Source organism: Struthio camelus, chromosome 6, assembly GCF_040807025.1.
Source record: "Struthio camelus isolate bStrCam1 chromosome 6, bStrCam1.hap1, whole genome shotgun sequence".
In the NCBI taxonomy this organism is placed as follows: domain Eukaryota; kingdom Metazoa; phylum Chordata; class Aves; order Struthioniformes; family Struthionidae; genus Struthio; species Struthio camelus.
In genome coordinates, this window is record NC_090947.1 from 6,199,908 (window position 1) to 6,218,740 (window position 18,833).

General features: G+C 48.2%; 1 protein-coding gene across 3 annotated transcripts in view; it reads left to right on the top strand.

The window, feature by feature from the left end:
* The window catches only part of ERBB4 (erb-b2 receptor tyrosine kinase 4), a 597,238-nt gene that overhangs the window by 211,743 nt on the left and 366,662 nt on the right, over positions 1-18,833 (top strand). For all 3 annotated transcript variants that reach the window (XM_068947909.1, XM_068947910.1, XM_068947911.1), the window contains exon 2: positions 375-526. In XM_068947909.1, coding sequence (XP_068804010.1) covers positions 375-526 — 152 coding nt within the window. The remainder of the gene's footprint in view (positions 1-374; positions 527-18,833) is intronic.

An 18,833-nucleotide genomic window follows, 5' to 3' on the forward strand; every position in this document is an offset into this window, starting at 1 on the left:
ATTCTGCCGTTGGCAGGACTAGCATGGAGTTCACTGAGACCTGGATTTGGCCCGTGAGATGCTGGGATCAACCAGCTCTGCATTTTTCCCTGCGTTTCTGCCTTTTCAGCCTTTCTGCATGCTCAGTGGTAAATACCAGCGCTTTATTCCTTTTGATAAGGTGTGTTTAAATTGCTGGGATTGTCACAGACCGTCTTCATACCTCCTCACCCCTGCTGCTCATATGAAAGTGACTTGTGCTGATTTTTTGCAGGGCCCAATCTGGCGGTTAAGACATGATTCCTGTTACAATTCCCTGTATCCCTGAGCGCAAATCTTACTTCCCTCTCTGCTCCTGTGCCCTTCTGACTCTTTTTTCCTTTGGTTTCTCGCAGTGTGTGCTGGCACCGAGAACAAGCTGAGCTCCCTGTCTGATCTGGAGCAGCAGTACCGGGCACTGCGCAAGTACTATGAGAACTGCGAGGTAGTCATGGGCAACCTGGAAATCACCAGCATTGAGCACAACCGAGACCTCTCCTTCCTGCGGGTAAGCCACCTTTTTTTTTTCCCCTCCTGTTTTCTGCGTTTATGTGAGTAGCCACAGGTGGAGAATGGCAGGTCGCTTTTCCACCAGTGCCCGTAGCCTGCAATATAAGAGGACAAAAAAGTGTCACAGATGTGCAAAGAGCAGCGATGGTGCTAGGACAGATGCTCTGCTCTGAGCGTGCGTCGTTTAGATTTATCCGGACTCGTGGCAGAAAGCTGGGTCAATATGCAGTAAGGTGACACCTCCCGTGTCTCTGTTGCTCTGGGTTGCCAGCAGGTACAGAGCTGTTAGGGTTGGATTTAGGAAGGTCAGACTCATGCACTTGTGGTTTTGACTAGCTAATCCTAATGAAGTGCTATATATGGACTGGTTAATAGAATAAACAAGAGGATAACTCCAGGCAACATTGTGGAGCATTTATTTAAAAAAATAAAAAATAAACAAACAAACAAATCAGTGATTACTAAACAAACAGAAAACTCTTCTCTGTTTACAAGACTGGAGTTACGACCCTAAATGTATCTTCAGCTTTCAGAGGTCTGAGATAGATCAAGGCAGTCCTGCTGCTGTGACGTCTGGGTTGTGCACTCCTTCAAGGCCTTCTTGCTTGAGAGGATTTCAGGTTTCATATAAAAGTCATGTTTGTGGCCTTTGTGTTTGTGAAGGAACCTGTGTGTGGTTTGTGTGTTATGGTAACAACTGCAAGCGGGGAAAGGTGAACGCCAAATTAACAGAATTAAACCTAACAGTTTGTTTGGTGTTCCAAAACTAACCCTATTTGAAGAGGTATCCTGGTAAAGGAGTCATCCCACGCGTTCAGGTGTTGCAGGCGATGTGGCTGCAACATGGAAGAAACTGGTATGTAGGTTTAAGGACCGCAGGAGAGAAAGCACGAGTGTGTTGGTGTGGTTGCAGCCCATGTGGGTCGTAGTCTCAGATGGAGAAGGTGGAGCCCTGACATGGAGGGGGGTTTCCCGCTGCTTGCATCCTGTCCTACTGCTGGCAGATAATTCTGGAAAAGGCTGATGTTGCGTTTCAAGATGCCGGGTCTCGGGCGAGCCTCCTGCTCTGTTTCAGTTCACAGAAGCTTGCACTTCCCGTTGTGGGCTCCAGTGAGGGCGAGCCAGGTTCTCCAGCAGCGTGCTTTGCTTCCCTTCGGGTTAAACCCGCTGATGCTTTCACGGGATTTCTGCTCTATAGGGTGGCCTGCGTATCGTCAAAACGTACACCAGGCTGCAAACCTCGGCCGCCAGACGCGGCTAGGGTGAGGCTTGGGCTGGCGTGCTAATTGCGCTCAGACTAACAGGTTGCCTGTTAATTTGAGCGATGAATGCCGCGGAAGTAAACGCTATCTGTACGTTTCACAGTTGTGACAGGTGGGGGAACCCATGTGCTCGGGCTCTGAAATGGATAGCCGTGGCACAGCTGGACCGGGGTTCCTCGTCATGCGAGACGATGGGCAGATACCTCGCATGAGGGCGGGATCCTTGCGCCACCCTGGGCGTAGCTGACATTTCCGATGCTCCCGGAAACCCCGACTGGGCTCCACATTCGTTACGGATAATTCTCCCGGTTCGGCTTTCCTTCCTCTGTAGGCAGCCTGCTGGTAGGTGGGGAAAGCAAATTAATGGCGAGTTAGCGAGTCACTGTTGCCTGCAGAGAACTGTCTTAAGCAGTGTAAGATGTTAGTGGAAAGCTGGCAGTAAAATCGGCAAATGAGAGCAAGAAAGAAGGGCTCTGCGTGGTAAGCGAAGGCAGTCCGTTCACACTCGCCTTTTGGCAATGGTGGCTGTAGCTTTTTTTTTTTTTTAATCAGTATTATTATTTATCTTACTTGAGACTGCTCTCCTACAGGTGTCTTGGCAAAATCCAGAACTTAAAACCCAATAAAGCAGAAGTCTAGTTAATATGATAAACTGTAGCCATTAAAACGGAAGACCAAACAGAGGAGAACGTGTTCTTGGTGAGGCAAATAAATAAATAAATGTTGGCATGTTTATGCCGATAATTCAGCGTTCATTAGTTAAACGTTATTACTTGTTTCATTGTTTAAAAAATGATTTTAATGCCCAAATGAAGGTGGCAGATCGGCAATAACTAAAAGAAAGGTTATTTGTCTTTCTCAGATGTAGTGAGCTCATTGTGCAACGTCTGTGTGTTGTGATAATTGCCTGCTTTCTCCACCAAATGGACTTCAGGTAGGCAGTCGATGTCCCGCTGGCTTGTGGGTGGTGGCATGTCTGTCTGCTGCATGCCATACCTTTGCGGGCCTCCTGCCTTCTTAGTGTGAACTTGGCTGGGCAATCTTTCCCTCCAGTCAACAGGGAAGACCTCGCGAAAGAGCCATCTCGCGCAGAGGAAGATTAAAAGATCAGTATCCCATCTTTTGTATTTATTTGGACATTTATCCCCTAAGTAGATTTGCTTTATATATGTGATTTAGCTCTCTGAGTATCTGCTAAGGAAGACTAAAAAGGGCTGTCTATCACCTGAATTAAGCGTTCAGCCATTTAGACTTATAGGCCCATACACAAGTGCGTGGCCTTGAGATCACGAGGAGCTTCATTCACTTAAGAAGGGACTGCACAAACTTGCAATTTTTCGTGACAGCCTTGTGCCTGTGCAGGGAGCAGAAATCTACTGTTTTAGGTTTGCAAGTGTCGTATTGCCTGCTTGTGAGTGGCCAAAAAAAGGGTTAGTGTTTCCAGCGCAAGGTTGTCCGTTGCAAGGCCCTGGCTCCAGAAGGATGAAAGGTGGCATAATGACCTGATGCTGCCAAAAATTTGCCTAAGTGCTGGAGGTAGCACAATGGTTTTGGCCGTGAGCTGATCTCTCTTTCTCTCTCGTTCTTCTGGGGCTCAGTCTACCCAAAGAAAACGTGCAGTGGTTTAATACCGTCGATGGAGTCCTACCACTGCAGGCTTCTAAAATAAGCTGGCTACCAAGTGAGACACCTACCTTTTATAGCGGAGACAAAGTCTCCACTGGAACAGATGCTGCAGGTGAAGTAGTTTCTGGCTCTGAGAGCTTGTGGTTGCACTAAGTAAGACCAACTCTCTCTTCCCATCTGAGTATTTGTAATATCTGCGGGATCCCGTGGCAAGTCAACAGTAAAGGCAGGCGTGGGTCAGGGCTTCCCCTCTTGCTCTGCCATCTTCCGCTGCTCCCCGAGTCAGTGCTCTGCCCGACGGCTTGATTCAACAAATTGTACGGGGCAAGGTGCTCACGCGAGGGCTTGCTCGGTGAAGCTAAATAAGATCGTTTTACTGGTGTGCCCCTTGAGTCTCATCACGGCTGGAACTGAGAATTAGTTCCCGATTTGGATTTAGGAAATAATCTCCAGAAAAGATCAAATCACTGCTTCACGTTGCGAATGGCTGCTTTGCTGCAGACATGGGAACCTACTTTAGTTTCACTTAGCAAAACTGACAGTTTGTATTGTGGACTTGTTCGTATTTCTTAATAGCGTCTCAGTATTCAATTTTCTAAATGAAATCCACAATTAGTATACCGCAAAATGATCATCTGCAAGTACTCATGTCCTGTTACGCACATTTGGTAAAGGAGAGTTATCTTAGCCTAATCCTCAGGCTTTTAGCAGTTTGCAGCCAGCAAATTGTTGTCTTGTCGCTGGATTTTATTTAACCAATTCTGATTATTTATTTCTGAAGACATGACCAAAGTTCTGCACTGTTCACTGCAATAACTCTTCCGAACGATTATGAAACTTATTTCTGACTGCAATCAGCAGCCTTCTGAAAATGATCTACCAGGGCTTTATGCGGGGTTTTTTTTTTTTTTGCTTTACCTTTATAATGCCTGGGCCCACTGCAGCGCTTTAACCACAGCTGCGTTAGCTGCTATCTGCATGCCCTTTAACCGGGCACCTTTACAGCTCCTGCAGTTACTGTGAAAATGTATCGTCGCACCTTTCCTTTGTCAATGTATATAACTGTGAGTTCTGTGAAAACCTTGGCAGCCAGCCCACGTTTAAGATATTGCTTTTCTTGCAATCCTGCTTTGTCGGTGGCGGGCAGAATTTTGGTGTTTGGTGTGTATCGGTATCCCCGGTAGCTGGCAGCCTCCCCGCGGCTGCCGGCTGCGCGCGCTGGGGCGGGCGGTGCGCGGGGTTCAGCAAACACATTTGCTTGCACCGCGAACTTTGCAGGCGTGCCGCTTGCAGCAGCAGCTGCTCTTGCCCCCGGGCTCGCGGCAGAGCTTTGCACGGCGATGCAGAGGGACCCCCCGAGCCGGCTCACCTCCTTCCGTGGTCTGATGCTGCGCCGGCAGCTCCGCTGTGCGCGCTGCTGTTTCGGTCCGGCTCTAGCAGAACCTTTTTTTAACGCTATTTACAAACCCAGCAGCTTCTTGTCTCCAGCCAGCTAATGCTTTGGCTCCTTCCCTACAGGAGGACTTTTTTACTCTGTTTTATCCTCCTCCCATCTATCTCCTTTTATTTTTATACCTGCCTAGAGCTTTGCAATAGGCAGAATAGCTGTGCTAGGAAGCTCGTTTCTCTTCCACGCACGGGACTAACCTCTCTCTAAAATAAGCCCAAACCCCCCTGACTTGCACGACCTCTCTTTCCCCTCTGCTGCTTTCCTGAGCAAACCCCACCAGCAATACAAAGCCAGCAAATAGCCCCAGGCTGCTCTGCAGTGTAATTTTGGCATTGCTTCGAGGCTGGTAGAAAGCATAACTTATGAACTGTACAAGCTGCTACTCTTCGGCTTGAATTGAATTCTCAGCTCCTGCAAAACAAACACAGAAGGGAATTAATACACAATTAATCCTCGAATTGGATTTGCCAAGCCATAACCAAATATATGTACATTAGCTATTGCCCCATTAATTTTGCAATTATTTTTGGTGGTTTTGTATGAATGGTATAGTTTGAAATAGCGTTTGTAAGACAACTAGCATGCTGCGTAAAGGCAGGTTCCCTGGCGATTGCTGAAGGACAGTTCCTGTTTTGCAGCTTTTGCAGCAGTTTCTTTGCGTAACTGCTGGACTTCTCTTGATGCACCAGTGATTGCTGTGCGCTGGCGTTGATGTGAATAACCGCGGCTGGGGTGCAGAGGACAGTGCAAGGAGGAGTGCCGGGAAGCAGGGCGTCCCTCTGCTTTCCTTTTGTCCCCTCTTCAGGGTGGCACCCTGTCCCCTCACCTGAAAGAGGGCCACCTCTGCCTCCCTGGAGGACATCGCTTTGCATTGGAAAGGGCCTTTTCGTGGTTTCTGGAGTTAATTTTGGGGTCGTGCAGTGCAGGAAACATCCGCATGGAGAATATGGCCCTTTACATTTGAAAGCTAATAGCTGCAAACATGAAATGCATCTCAGCTACACATTTCTTGGTCCTCTCCTGCTGCTGCTACTTTTTTCTTTTCGTGTGCGCATGCGATCGATTTGCTGTGTAATACATGAGCTGTCGCCCTGGCTTCCCTGACTAGCAGATGGTATTGACAGGTCCTTCACCCGACACTGAGCCACCCCTTGCAGAGATGTGGGACGAATCCCAACCTGGAGCTTTGTTTCCCTTCTGTCTCCCGCAGGTTGTCAGCAGCCCAGAGCTTCCCCTGCTCCTTCGCAGCTTATGTGCTTGGTCTGCCTGTGTCGGGCAGGCTTCGTTCTGAGGGAGCCTCCTTCAGCTGTAGCACGCGCGTTGATGAGAGTGATCTCAGAGATTTGAAGTCCAGGCTGATTAAGGAGTCTCTTTAAATTGTCTTTTAGCTTTTTGCTTTTAGTTCCCATTGTACTTCATGTACCCTCCCCGCCAGTTGCCCAGGACAGTCTGTCTGATTCGTGTGCGTGTCAGTGATACAAACCCTTCAACAGGATGGAGATAAAAGAGCTCCAGCTTAAATTATTCAGAGTAACTCAAACCCACGCACGTGCTCAAGATCAGTAATATCCTCTTTGCTTGCTACCAGGGCTTCTGTTTTTGTGGTTGCAGCAAAAGCTGCCCTTCGTTATATTGCAAAGATCATTGGAAAGGTGGTGATCGGCATCTCACGCTTCCCGGCTCTTTGCATGAGTGTTGGCCAGAGTGCAGGGACGGCCCCGTTGCCGGGGGCTGTGTTGGTGTCTGGCGTTAGCCTCCTCGTGACGACGGTCAGAGGGCAGCCCTTCTCACCAATTCTGCTGAATCTCTCTGAGCCCCATCCTGCAGCCGGCTGTGGGGGGCTGCGGAAGTATTTGTGAGACCTGGCAGGCGTGGAAGGTATTTCATTAGAGCAGTTCCACTTGCTGCTGTTGAAGAGATGCCAAGGGCAGTTGCGAGCGGCTTTTTCTCTGCTCCCCAGGGCTCAGTCTGTGCCACCCCCTTCCCCACCCCTTTTGCTGAGAGATTAAGAGGTCCCAGTGCCAAAAATACGTTCCAGACACTGGTTTCTCTGCCGCCACCGCTCCAGGTGGGACTCTGTCAAGGTTTGGCAGAGGTAACAATGGTGGATGGGCACCAGCTGGCAAAGCTTCAGCCAGGGCAGCCTGTAGGGATATTAAGGGTAGGGGAAGGCGTTTTGAGGAGCTGGCAGCGTCCGCGATCACCCCGTGAACGTCATGAACCTATCTGGGGGCTTGAAACGTTCAGCAGTCTCTGAAGCGGACGTGTTCCTGCTCCATATCCCAGTGGTAGCCAGGAGAACCTTTCTTCCTCCTCCTCTTGGACTTTCCTCCCTAACGCAGGTCTTCTGGTTCCCTTCGTGTTAGGCTGCTACACCATATGTATTTGGGGGCATACAAGGCCGTGGTTGGTGCTGACCCTAGCTAGTCCCTTCCTGATCCAAGTGTCGTGGTGAAAACGCCTTAAGACTTTTGCAATGTCTGCCTGTGATCTTTGAGATACAAGGAGATGGTCTGGTTGGCTCTGCCGTGTGTCTGATGGGGTGGGGGGGTAATGTGTGGACGAATATCATCCCCTCCCTCATCTACAGTACGACCTGTGTTCGTTTGTACCCAGCTGGCTAGGTGTCCTCATGGTATATCCTGGGACCCAGAGACTGGCTGCCAACAAAAACATACATCAGAAACTGAATTCTTAACATGACCAAATGCAACCTGGAGATGCATCTCCCTGTCCAGCCTTGTAATTCTTTATTAAATCCTGATTATTAATTTACTTTCCCCCCGCCGCTACCGTTTAGTGTCTTGTCAAGCTCTTCCTCCTCTCTGTCCTTGAAGAGTTCTGGCACTGTCATCTCCTGTGCACCTGCAAAACATGTGGATTTAAGCCACAGTCCAGAAATTGTTGTGGTAGATACCGTAAAAACACTTGTAGTGGAGAGTATTATTAAAAATAAAACGGTGCAAACCTTCTTAATTAGATGTTCTTTAGAAGCTGATCTTCCCTCTAGGCAAATGAAAGCATTTAGCCCTTCCCTTTCAACCACCTTGTGCTGTTAATGGTCTTATGCTTGTAAATATAAACCTCTCCCCTACCTATTTTTTTGGAAATGCTGGCCTAATTGAAGTTGGACTAAATCAAACAATGAAGTACAGTTAAGCTAACCAACAAAAACCGTAATACTTTTAAATTATAAATGGTTTTATTATAAAGCAAATGAGTAGTTTTCTTCTAACCATAGTAAGAGAGGTTATTTACATCTGGCGTAAATGGAGAGTGTAATGAGTTTTCTAGTCTACTCTTAACCTTGATTAGGAGTTGGAATAGATTCCACGATTTCACTCTGTTCACGGACAAACTTTGCTCAGAGAAAACCCTGGTATCCTTCGGGCTTGTTTATTCTCCTTTTTGTCCACCCGCCTTCCCAAATCTTTTTGAGGAACAGAGGTAGTTACTTGAAGTCCATAGAGGCACAGACAAGGTACAGATAGATATGGAGATATGTAGCTGTTGGGAAGCACTCTGTACTACAGAGGAACATTTTGCACGTTCCTTTGAGTGATGTTTTTGTATTTTCCTGAGTATTTAAGGAACAAATTGCCAGTTTTTTTCCGGTAGTCCTCCCCCTACACCAGTTCCTTCTTGTTATGGAATAAAATGAAATTTTACAACAAACTGACTTTCCGAGAGCTGAATAATCGTGCATTGTAATACACTGACTCACAGTCCTGGATCAATGGACTTGAATTGCTGTTAAAAGCTATATGAAAGGGAAGGCAAAGGCTTTCACTGTAAGCTGTGTCAAGGGGTGGAGGAGCAGAAGGAGGTGTAGAGGCTTTGTACTAAACCAGATCAATTTTAAAGGTTTCCTCTGTAGATGTCTGCCTTTAGGGCTTTTGCAGTTCAGAAATGTCAGCACATTTGTGCGGATTGCAGCATTTAGCAACATTAGCACTCCCACCCCAAAGCTGGTATTAGCGCTGGGCCATCTAACTGCAGGCCCACCTGTGCTGGGCGTGCATCCTCACCCAGGGATGTGGAGGGAGAGGTTCACCTTCCCGAACATCCACCTCAAAACCAGTGTTGCCAGTGAGTTTGCCTGTGCTTTGCAGCCGGTCTCCCCACCAGCAAGCAGCGATGAGGAACGTCTGTATTATTCATGTGCTGAGCGTATTGCTGTCTTTGAACTCTATCCGTGCGAGCTGCTTCTGAAGTGCCTTGCTATGAGCGCTAAACCCTACGTCGTATGAAGTTGAGTGCCACTAACTTCGGAGATGAGATGTCCCTGATGTCAAATACCATCACTGGAAGGTTGATTGGAGGAGCTTTTGGTTAAAGCAATGAAGATCTAGTTCAATAAAGTACTTCTGCAGGCAGTTAAGTGCAACCGGTTCCACTGACTTCTGGTACTTGTGTTTGAAGTTAAGTAGGAGGCTAATAGCATTTGCATGCTATGTGGAATACTGGATTTCTGATAATGTTTCTTTTGTCCCTTTTGCGGTGATTAGTCTTAGGAGAGAGGAAGATTGAAGTGCTCTGAGGTATTATCCGAGCATAATGAACTTGCACCTGCCACAGAATCACAGAATGGTTGAGGTTGGATGGGACCTCTGGAGATCATCTAGTCCAACCCCCCTGGCTTGAACAGGGTCACCTAGAGCACATCGCCCAGGACTGTGGCCAGATGGCTTTTGAGTATCTCCAGGGAAGGAGACTCCACAACTCCTCTGGGCAACCTCCTCAGTCACCCTCACAGGAAAGAAGTTTTTCCTCAGGTTCAGATGGAACTGCCTGTGTTTCAGTTTGTGCCCACTGCCTCTTGTCCTGTCGCTGGGCACCACTGAATATAGTCCGGCCCCGTCCTCTTGACAACTTCCCTTCAGATACTTAAACGCATTGATCAGATCCCCCCGAGCCTTCTCTTCTCCAGGCTGAACAGGCCCAGCTCCCTCAGCCTTTGCTACCCAAAAAGGAGAAGTAGAAATAGAAGGAGAAATAGAAATAGCATGCCAGCTTTGACAAACCCATACTTTTTGGGTAGAAAAAAATAATAGTGGCAGCTTAATGTTGCTTTCTAGAAAAAGATACAATACTGAAAATACGTTCTGTAAGAGAGTTTACGCTCATGCTTAAGAAAACCACCTTAACAAGCTCAGGACAGAGGCAAGAGACTGTGAAAGTAAGCGTCATTCGGTTTTAACAGGATGAGAAGGACATAGCCAAGCGGGATCGGATCCAGGGTTTGTCTGGCCCAAGAGCTCGAATGGTGGCCAGAGCCGAACACTGCGACTCGTTCTGATTTCTGATACTTTGAGATTGAGGCAGATCCTAAGTGCCAGCAAAGTAGCAATAAAATATTATAGACTGTTTTATCATCCTGGATAATTGCGGTGATTATGGAAGTACCTGCTCGCTTTGGGTCTCACTGAATTCTCGGTCATTGCGAGTCATGCGCCTGTGGGCCCTGCAGGATCATCGCAGAGAACAATCTGCCAAGCGTTGACCAAGAAACCCGTTAAAACACGTAGCTACGAGTATATTGGTTCCTCCAAATGAGGAAGCCTGGGATGTGGAACGTTCCTTTAAAGCCTTTTCATACCAGCATTGCTAATTTATAGATGGGAAGATGCCTCACATTTGGAACATGACTTCTGAAAGCAAAATCCCCCAAACCTGGATTTATCGGCTTACCCTCCAGAAAGGGCCAAAAGGCGGGGAAGAATGAAAGGAATGGCGAGGCGCAAGTCATCCTGCTGCTATAAATCAAAAGCAACAACCCCATGTAATACATACCTCAGGAACAGGAGCAACAGTTCATCCTTCAGAAATACCGTGCAGAGTGAAGGCCTAAGAAAGGAAAACCTGCAGTGAATATCAGGAAATTAATGGTTGTCTTTGTAAAGCTGTAGAATAAACTCTTCCAGAAGCAGAAGGCGTTAGCAGAGTCCTTTAAAATCCACGGAATGATCAACTAGAAGATATACCTGTTGTAAGGAACAGTCTTGAGAAATGAATGGAAAACATGACCTATTAGGTCTTAGATTTCTGTCACTTTTGAGATACTATTTTTAGTTTCTCTGGAGGCTGGAGAATTCTTACGTTGAAGAAAGTAAGCGTATTCTCCAGGTGGGTTACCCTACCGCTTTCCTCGCTGGGTGAGCTCAATGTAAAACATACGCGCTATTATGAGAGTCAGTCTCTGCAGCCTGCGTATGTGAAAACTCACACATCTCATCTGCTGCGCAACCTTTGTCAAGTCATTGTCAAGTTGTTTGGAAAAGGCTCTCTTTGCTAAAAGTACAGAAGATGACTAGGAAGAGCAAAAGAAAGAAGGCCACAAACCAGAGTCCTCCCTGTTTGTCTTGTTTGTGTGATGTTCACCTGAGCAGGCAGTGAAGTACTTTGCCTTCTCCCAAAAAGCATGCGTCTTAAAAGCAGCTGCTGCAGGAACCTGTACCGAAGGACGCCGCAGAAAGGGATGGGATGGATTTCGGTTCTCAGTAGTTGCTGGCGATCTGTAAGTAGACAGCGATGCGAGGGAAATGCTTGCGAAGAGCAAGCAGCTGCTGAAGGTGCTGATATTTGTAACTGAGGTCTGTCAAGTTGCTGAACCATTTGCCGAACCCAGCCAGGCCACCAAGTTGGTGCAGAGGCTTGGCGGCAGCTTTGCCTGAGGTTACGGCCGCTGTGCCCCGCCGTCCAGTGACGGCTGCAGGCGCTGCGGCACGCTCCCACGAAGCATTTTGACGCTGAAGGTATTGTTCGATCACAGCGGAGCAGCTGGTTTTGAGCTGTGGATTATCATCTGCTATTTCGTCTCCTCGCTTAGCCGTGGAGCTGATCCGTTTCGGCTATAGATCGATTGTGCCCCCGAACTACACTGGGTACGCTCGTGCCGTTTGTAACGAAGACGAAAACACATTCGAGCATGAGCTATGGATCTTCTATTACAGATCCTCCAGCCTTGCAAATAAATATCCATCGCAGGGATTTGAGGACTCGTTCCTTGAGCCAGCTGTCTTCGTTTCATTAGGATGTAATGAACTATGTTAGCAGAATAACGCCTATAGAAGAATAAAAGTTGGTTAAAAGGGCTTTTCTTTGTAGCACTGCCTAAAAATGTCCCTGGTTGGGTAGCACCAAAATCCCTCAAAGTGATGATATGTAAACGTACGGTTGCAGCCTGTCAAGAAGCGATGCTCTTTCTCTAAGCGAAAACCAGGTCATTCCAACGAAGCTGTGTTCATACAGTCTTTTCCTTGACACTGTTACGGCCTTCTGGTCAAAAATCCCCCCCCCCCCGCCAAAAGCCATTTCTGGCCGCTGCTATCCCCAAGACTTGTACTAACTTGTACTTACTATACAAAAAAGCCTGAAAGCTAGACACCTTTGTCTGTTCTCGTGAGTGCTTCCTTTTCGCTGGCCTTATTCGAGGCATCATTCTCTCTCAAATCAGACTAAAGTATTCAGCTTCTTAGGAGGGTCGTTTTCTGTGTTGTTTCTGAGATTGGGCAAAATACTCAGTTTCAGCTGCAAATGCTGGGTTGTTTTATGTCTCATTTACCTCAATATTATATTTTTGGTATGCAAAAGCTGGGAGAGAAGAAAAAAAAAAAAAAAAGGGTTCCCGGCACGAACACAAGCTTTGCTTTCGGTTCTGCCTACTTGCAATAGCCTTTTGCTGTCCCCGCTTCTGTGGGGAAGCTTGCCACTGAGTAAAACCCAGTGTAATGAGATACCCGCGTGCTGGGGAAAGGGGAAGGAGGGAGGCGCGGGCACCGCGCGAGCTCTGCTGCAGCCGGGGCTCGCGGTAGTGCCCTGCAGCGGGGGCGCCTGTGGCCCAACAGAGAGCCAGAAGCTGAAGGATTTTGAGCGTGTTCCTGTCCCTCAGCTGACCTGGTAAAATTTCACCTTTCTCCAAACGTGCCTTCAGGGCCCGAGGCCTAATTCTGGTGTGTGTTTTCCAGGAGTATTGCTCCTTTTCCAGGGGAAGCCTTTGCTGCGCTGCTGCACTTGCAGGCTTGGGGCGCGATTCTGACCTCTGCGGGGCAATGACCCTGCATCTTTTCACGTCTGACCAGGGCCCAAGTTTTGCTAAGTGAAGCGACTGGCGATTTTACAGTGACTGCCACCTGTAACTACTAGGGTCACTGTGAAGAGCCCAAAACTGACAGCTCCTTAAGCAAATAAAAAGAAAAAAAAAAAACCCTGAGATTTTAATCCTGCATCAAGCAATCAATTTATAGCTGATGCAAACGTTTCGCAGATGCGCCGCAGACAGTGTCCACTGGACCTTAATTGCCAGGATGAGGAATCCTGCTTTGTTGGCTTAGCACGAGCTTCCCAGGAGCAAAATAAGGAGGCCTTCGTCACCGATTTCATAAAAAGCTACTAGTTTTTTTTATTTCCTTAAATAAACATCTTTGGTTTTTCCCTCGAGATGCGTCTCAGCGTGCCACTGTGGGGTCTTGCAAAATGCAGAATTTTGCCCCTGGCTGATGGGGCTTTTGCAAGGCAGCGATTTTCCTTTGCCCTTGCTTAACTGTTGTTGAATCGGCCATCGTCGTATGTGAGATCCGCCTTTTGTTTTTATGTGCTTATTTTTTAATTGAGCTAAATGCCTCAACCCCTTTGCGGGCTGTGCCCGGTCACTGCTGGAGCGAGCAGATCCCACGTTTTCCCTGGTGGGCCTCGTCTCCCCTGGGCTCCTGTTCAGCTGCGTTTGGGGCTGATCCCTGTGACGGCAGAACAGCTTCTGTCACTGAAGCCCCAGGTTTCTAGAAATGTCTCTTCGGGCTTTATCAGCATAACCTTCAGCGGTTCTTTGATGCGCTGGATCTGAAAGATGTGAACGTCAAACACTTTATGGCTTGTGGGAGCCTCGAGCGCTTCTGGAGGTGAAGTGGAGGGGCGAAGTCATGGCAAGGGAGAGCAAAATAGAGGCTGAACTGGCCTCTCTGCAGGGCTGTGCATTGGGAAGGACATGCTCCCAAAGGAAGAACTTAGGAGTAACAAACCAAAGGGTGCTATGACGCTCAGCATAATATCACGAGTGATCTGCCGGGTTTTATACAGCGTACGCTCTGTAAGGCGCGTTTGCTGTGCGCCGAGCTTAGCCACTGTTTACTGGCAAAAATAGTCCTCTGTTGAATGAACAATCTTTTGGCCTGGAGAGCTGTTGGTGTATTATTAGAATAGGAACGTTGTTCTTATTTTTCAGAGGAAGGGGGTAAAATGAGAATAAGTTACAGCAAAATGTCAGCAAGCACCGAAAATAGGAAGAGCAACAGCATCTCTTTGGTATTTTTACAGACAGGCAAGCTGCACACAGCAGCGTGGCGTTGCTCTCAGCCTCACTTACTCCCTCCTCTTTTTAAATGTTTAAAGTTTAATGTTTAATTTTGGATGATGCTGGATAACAAGAATCAAAATCTGGAAGTCCGCATTACAATACCAGTTCGGCAGTGAGCGCGTATCAATACCGTAAGCGGTATGAGACTAAGTGGCAGCGGTCTTCCACAACGTCTTTGCTGTTTCTCCTCCGTTCCCTGTCTAGACAGTGTTTAATAAACAGTCCTCTAAAGGCATGGTCCTTCTCCACTCCTTTTTACTGCTGGTAGGAGCCGGTTTGGGGCTCGCTCTCCACTATGTGAAGGGCCGATCTCCTGCTCTGATTGATGGGTGGGATGGAAAGGGATCATTACTGTACGAGCCTGTAGGGCTTGGATCGGAGGCTATTCTTCACATTTTGGTTTCATCACCTCTTACTTCTGTTTTTCTTTCCTTTGTTAGCCCTCCTCTTCAACGCCTCTTCGTTTCTCTGGCTTGCTTTGGAGGGAGGGGAAGAGTCAAGTGGAAACTCAGGGGGGGTTTCCCTGCGTGGCGCCCTGGCTGACACATCGCGGCAGCCCAGCGCCGAGTGATTTCTGCCCAGGATCGCAGCAAACCGCCCGCTTGGCGCACGGCTTCGTTGCTGCCTGTGTTTGGGGGTCTGGCAAGCCGCTCTGAAGGCAGAAACCTAGAGGTCGCCTTCTCGTTCGGGGTTACAGACGAGGGCCCCCATCCGTCTGTAGCGCACAGTTGTCCTGTCTTATTTTAAGACCTCTGGTACTTTTGCTTTAGTGCGTGCGTGCCCAGCAGCGATTTTTAGCGTAAATGTTTAAGATGACACACGCCTGTCCTTGCATCTAAGGTTCCCAATTCAATTCCTCTTGTTTTCCTCGGGAGGTTTCCAACTTCAATTTTCCTCCTTCCTCAGGAGGAGACCTCTAAAACGTTTCCACTGGAGCAATGGCAAATTCAAACCCGGTGGCAGAAGGCTTGTTGTTCTCGCGCGCTTTGGCGGCGCCCGCAGAGGTAGCCCACCGCTGCGGGCTGAAATGAGTCCGTCCAGCAGCGGGGTGTTAAAACGCCCAGGGGAATCCCACGGTCAGGCTCTTCGGCTTGTCTTGTGCAGGAAGTCAAATGTACGATCGCCTTTTAGCTTTAAAACTGCACTCTTTCCGCTCGCGCCAGCGGCCCTGGTGGGCTGTTGTCTCCGATGGGGACCGGCGGTTGGGGAGTCGGCGCTGGGGCTGACCCACGGCAGTGGCCGACCCGGCGCTGTCGGAGGAAAACGTGTGCCTTGTTAGCGCTGGAGAGACTGAGGTGAGCATCTCACCTGTCCAAGTATCTGAAGGGGGGGTGTCAAGAGGACAGGGCCAGCCTCTTCTCCGTGGTGCCCAGCCACAGGACAAGAGGCAACGGGCAGAAACTGAACCACAGGCAGGTCCATCTGAAGCTGAGGACAAACTTCTTGACTGTGAGGGTGACAGAGCATTGGACCAGGTTGCCCAGAGAGGTTGTGGAGTCTCCTTCACCGGAGATGTTCACAACCTGTCTGGATGTGATCCTGGGCAATCTGCTCTAGGTGACCCTGCTTGAGCAGGGAGGTTGGACTAGATGATCTCCAGAGGGCCCATCCAACCTAAACGATTCTGTGATTCTGTGATCTCGTGGCATCTCTGTAACGCGAGCTTGGGAGCGGGCATCAGAAGGGCTTTTAGTCAGTGCTTGTCCTGCTGCTGTGGAGAAAGCTTCTGGAGTAAGGAGAAAGGGTAACGGATGATGCTGGATTATGTTTCCAAGAGCAAAAGCTAGTGGTGACAGCAGTGACCTGAGTGGGGGGGGGGTGTTAGGAAGCGAGGTTTTGGGACCGAGTGGAGCACGCTTGTGTAAAAGTCAGAGCAATGCAAGTATTTGGCATTTCAGTTGGACAAACCGAAAAGAAAAAAAAACTCAAGCAGCCTTTGGCTTGGATCAACCCAAAATGATGGGTTTTTTCCTCACCGGAACAAAAATTGTGAAAGATTTTGCTGTGTGAGAACTGAAATCTTTTGTTCAGCTCAAAGCTGAACAAAGTTCTTAATTTAGTTTAAATATTGCATTCCGGTAAACTGCAAAACAGCGAATGTCTTGATTTTTCAAGGGTTTTTTTTCCTTCCCCTCCCTACCTGGAGTTATTTGCCAAATTCAAAATTAATAGTCAGTTTACTCCAGACAACCAAAAATTGAATTTGGTTTTTTCCAAAGAATAAACATGTCAGCACAGAAAAATTGCTCCAACCTAATAAGGATAGATTTTTCCATGGCGTTTTATCAAATCTGCCTCCTCTTTGCTAGGTTTAAATTTGAAAGAAAACTTATAAAAATGCAGGTCAGTTCGTATTTTACTGAAAAGAGCTCTTGCCTCCGTAAGAAATATAATAGATGAAACAAAATGAAGACACACAGATGTTGTAATAAAATTAGTAAATTTGTATATCATTGAAATTATTGTAAATGGTGCTGTTACATTGTTTAATTATGCACAATTAGCATTGGAATTGCTAACTCCCTGCCGAAGCCTTTTCTCTTAGATTTACAATGGGTCATGGTAGAGTATTTTTCTCATTACTGTCATGGAGGCACTAATTGAACTGGATCCCGTCTCCCACACTGACTGGCTTTATCCATAGAAGAATAATTTATTTACATGCAAATAGTTCTTCTTTGCCATATTTAACTGAAGCCTGGAGCAGGCTTAATAGAGATGGCAGAATTTATAGTCCGTTGAAGCATTTTCTATCAAGTGTCGTCTGCGAAAACTGTTTTGGGCACATGAAGCAGGATTAAGATAAATCGAGTTTTGGTAAGTCTGGAGGATGCTCTTCCCGTGGCCCACAGCCAGGAGCTCTGGGAGCTGTACAAAAAGCAGCAGCAAAGCGCAAATCTGTGCGCGTGGAGACTCCTTCCCCAGCAAACGCGGGAAACGGAGTGTTTCGGTTTTGCTTTGAGGGTGTCACGTTAATCGCTGGCGAAGGGGCTTGCCCTGCGCGGCACGTGGACAAAACTCAACTCCGTCCCTCGTGCGAAACTTCCCAAGGCTGGCGTTGGAGCGAGCCTGCGGGCGGAAAGGCGGCAGAAAGCCCGGGAGATGCAGCGCTCTCCGTTTCCTAACCAAAAATCAAAGTGCGCCTCAAGGATTCCGTTTTTGCGTGGCGCAACGCGCCGATGCAGCGGAGCTGAGCACCTTGGCTCGTGTTTCTGCACGCGAGCGCCTGGGGGTTTCTCTCCGTCGATCGCCCAAGCTGGACCTGCTCGATAACCTGCAGAAACGATCCGTTTGCCACAGCTTTTGGCCAGGCACGCCATGTGGGTGTGATGGGAAAGCCAGGCGCGTGAGCATCCAGGAGGTCGATTTTAGAGACAGGGAAGGTGACGGGCAGCAAATGCAAAGTGGAGCTGCAGCCTTTCCTCCGAGCTCGGCTGCCGCAGGCTGAAGCCAATAAGTAACGGGAGGAGACGGGGCGGTAGCAGGGATCTGCTCGAGTGAATCGCTCGCCTGTGGTGCCGGGAATCTGAGAATTCATTGTGTGGTGATGCTTTTTTTTTCGTTATTTGCCTAAGCCTTCGCATGTTTGCCCAGCACAAACACAAAACCCACGTAACGATCGGGATCAGGAGCTTGAAATTTCCTTTTTCCTCCCGGCAGCGTAGGGAAGGAGCCCGCGAGCCGCTTCGTGCGGTGACAGCTAGCAATGAAGTTAAGATACAGAAGGAGCGACGGGAGGCTGCCTAAGGTCATTTGTCACCCGCAGCCGCGATTGTGCCTGGGGACGGTCCGTGCCCCGTTTCACGTGCCTGGACCGGGGGGGTGCAGCGAAGGCAGGGCCCGGACATCCCTGCCCCGTTTTACTTTGTGGTTTCTGTTTTCAGGGAAACGCTCGGTTTCGCTTTTTCCAGCTGCTTGCAGTGTCCTAGGTTATCCTATTGGCAACGTTAATGAGACAGCTTTTCCGTGTGGTTTTTCTTCAGGTGACCCGGCCACTGAACGCAAACGTCTAATGTATAATTAGTGCAATAATTGTATAATTTTATTCCCCCTTTTCATCAAAGTTGCTCTACACAGGGCGCGCGTTAAACATGACTGCAGTGCCGTTTCCCAAGACAACTGCTGCGCTCGAGTTAGGAAGCCCTCAATACGCTAGTCCCGTCAAACATTTTCTTTGCAAAATAAATACAGCCTGTCTGGTGAATAAGAATGAGATTAGCTAAAGCCATTAATTAGTATGACTTTTAAAAGGAAGCTGTAAATGGAATAATTCACTGTGTAAAGTATCTTAAATTTCTGCTCTGTACATTAGGTTTTTTTTTAGTGTTTACTCTCTCTTGTTGTTACTAAAAGTCTTTTAGAAGTTCAGAACTCTCTTTTCTGGTGGGTCCCACCTGATATTCGAGCTTTTCTCTTTGGCAGATGTTTCTTTCCGCTGTCCTTTGCGTTCCCTCTCGTTTGTCATCACGCTCCCAGGTTTTGAGCAGGGGCAATGTTGTGGCAGTGCCACCTCACCTCTGACTCCCTCCAGCCTCATCTCTCCTGGAGCTTCCCGAAGCTGCAGGGCTCAGCTCACTGGCTAGAGCTCAGCGCCCAACGCGGCCGGCTCCAACCC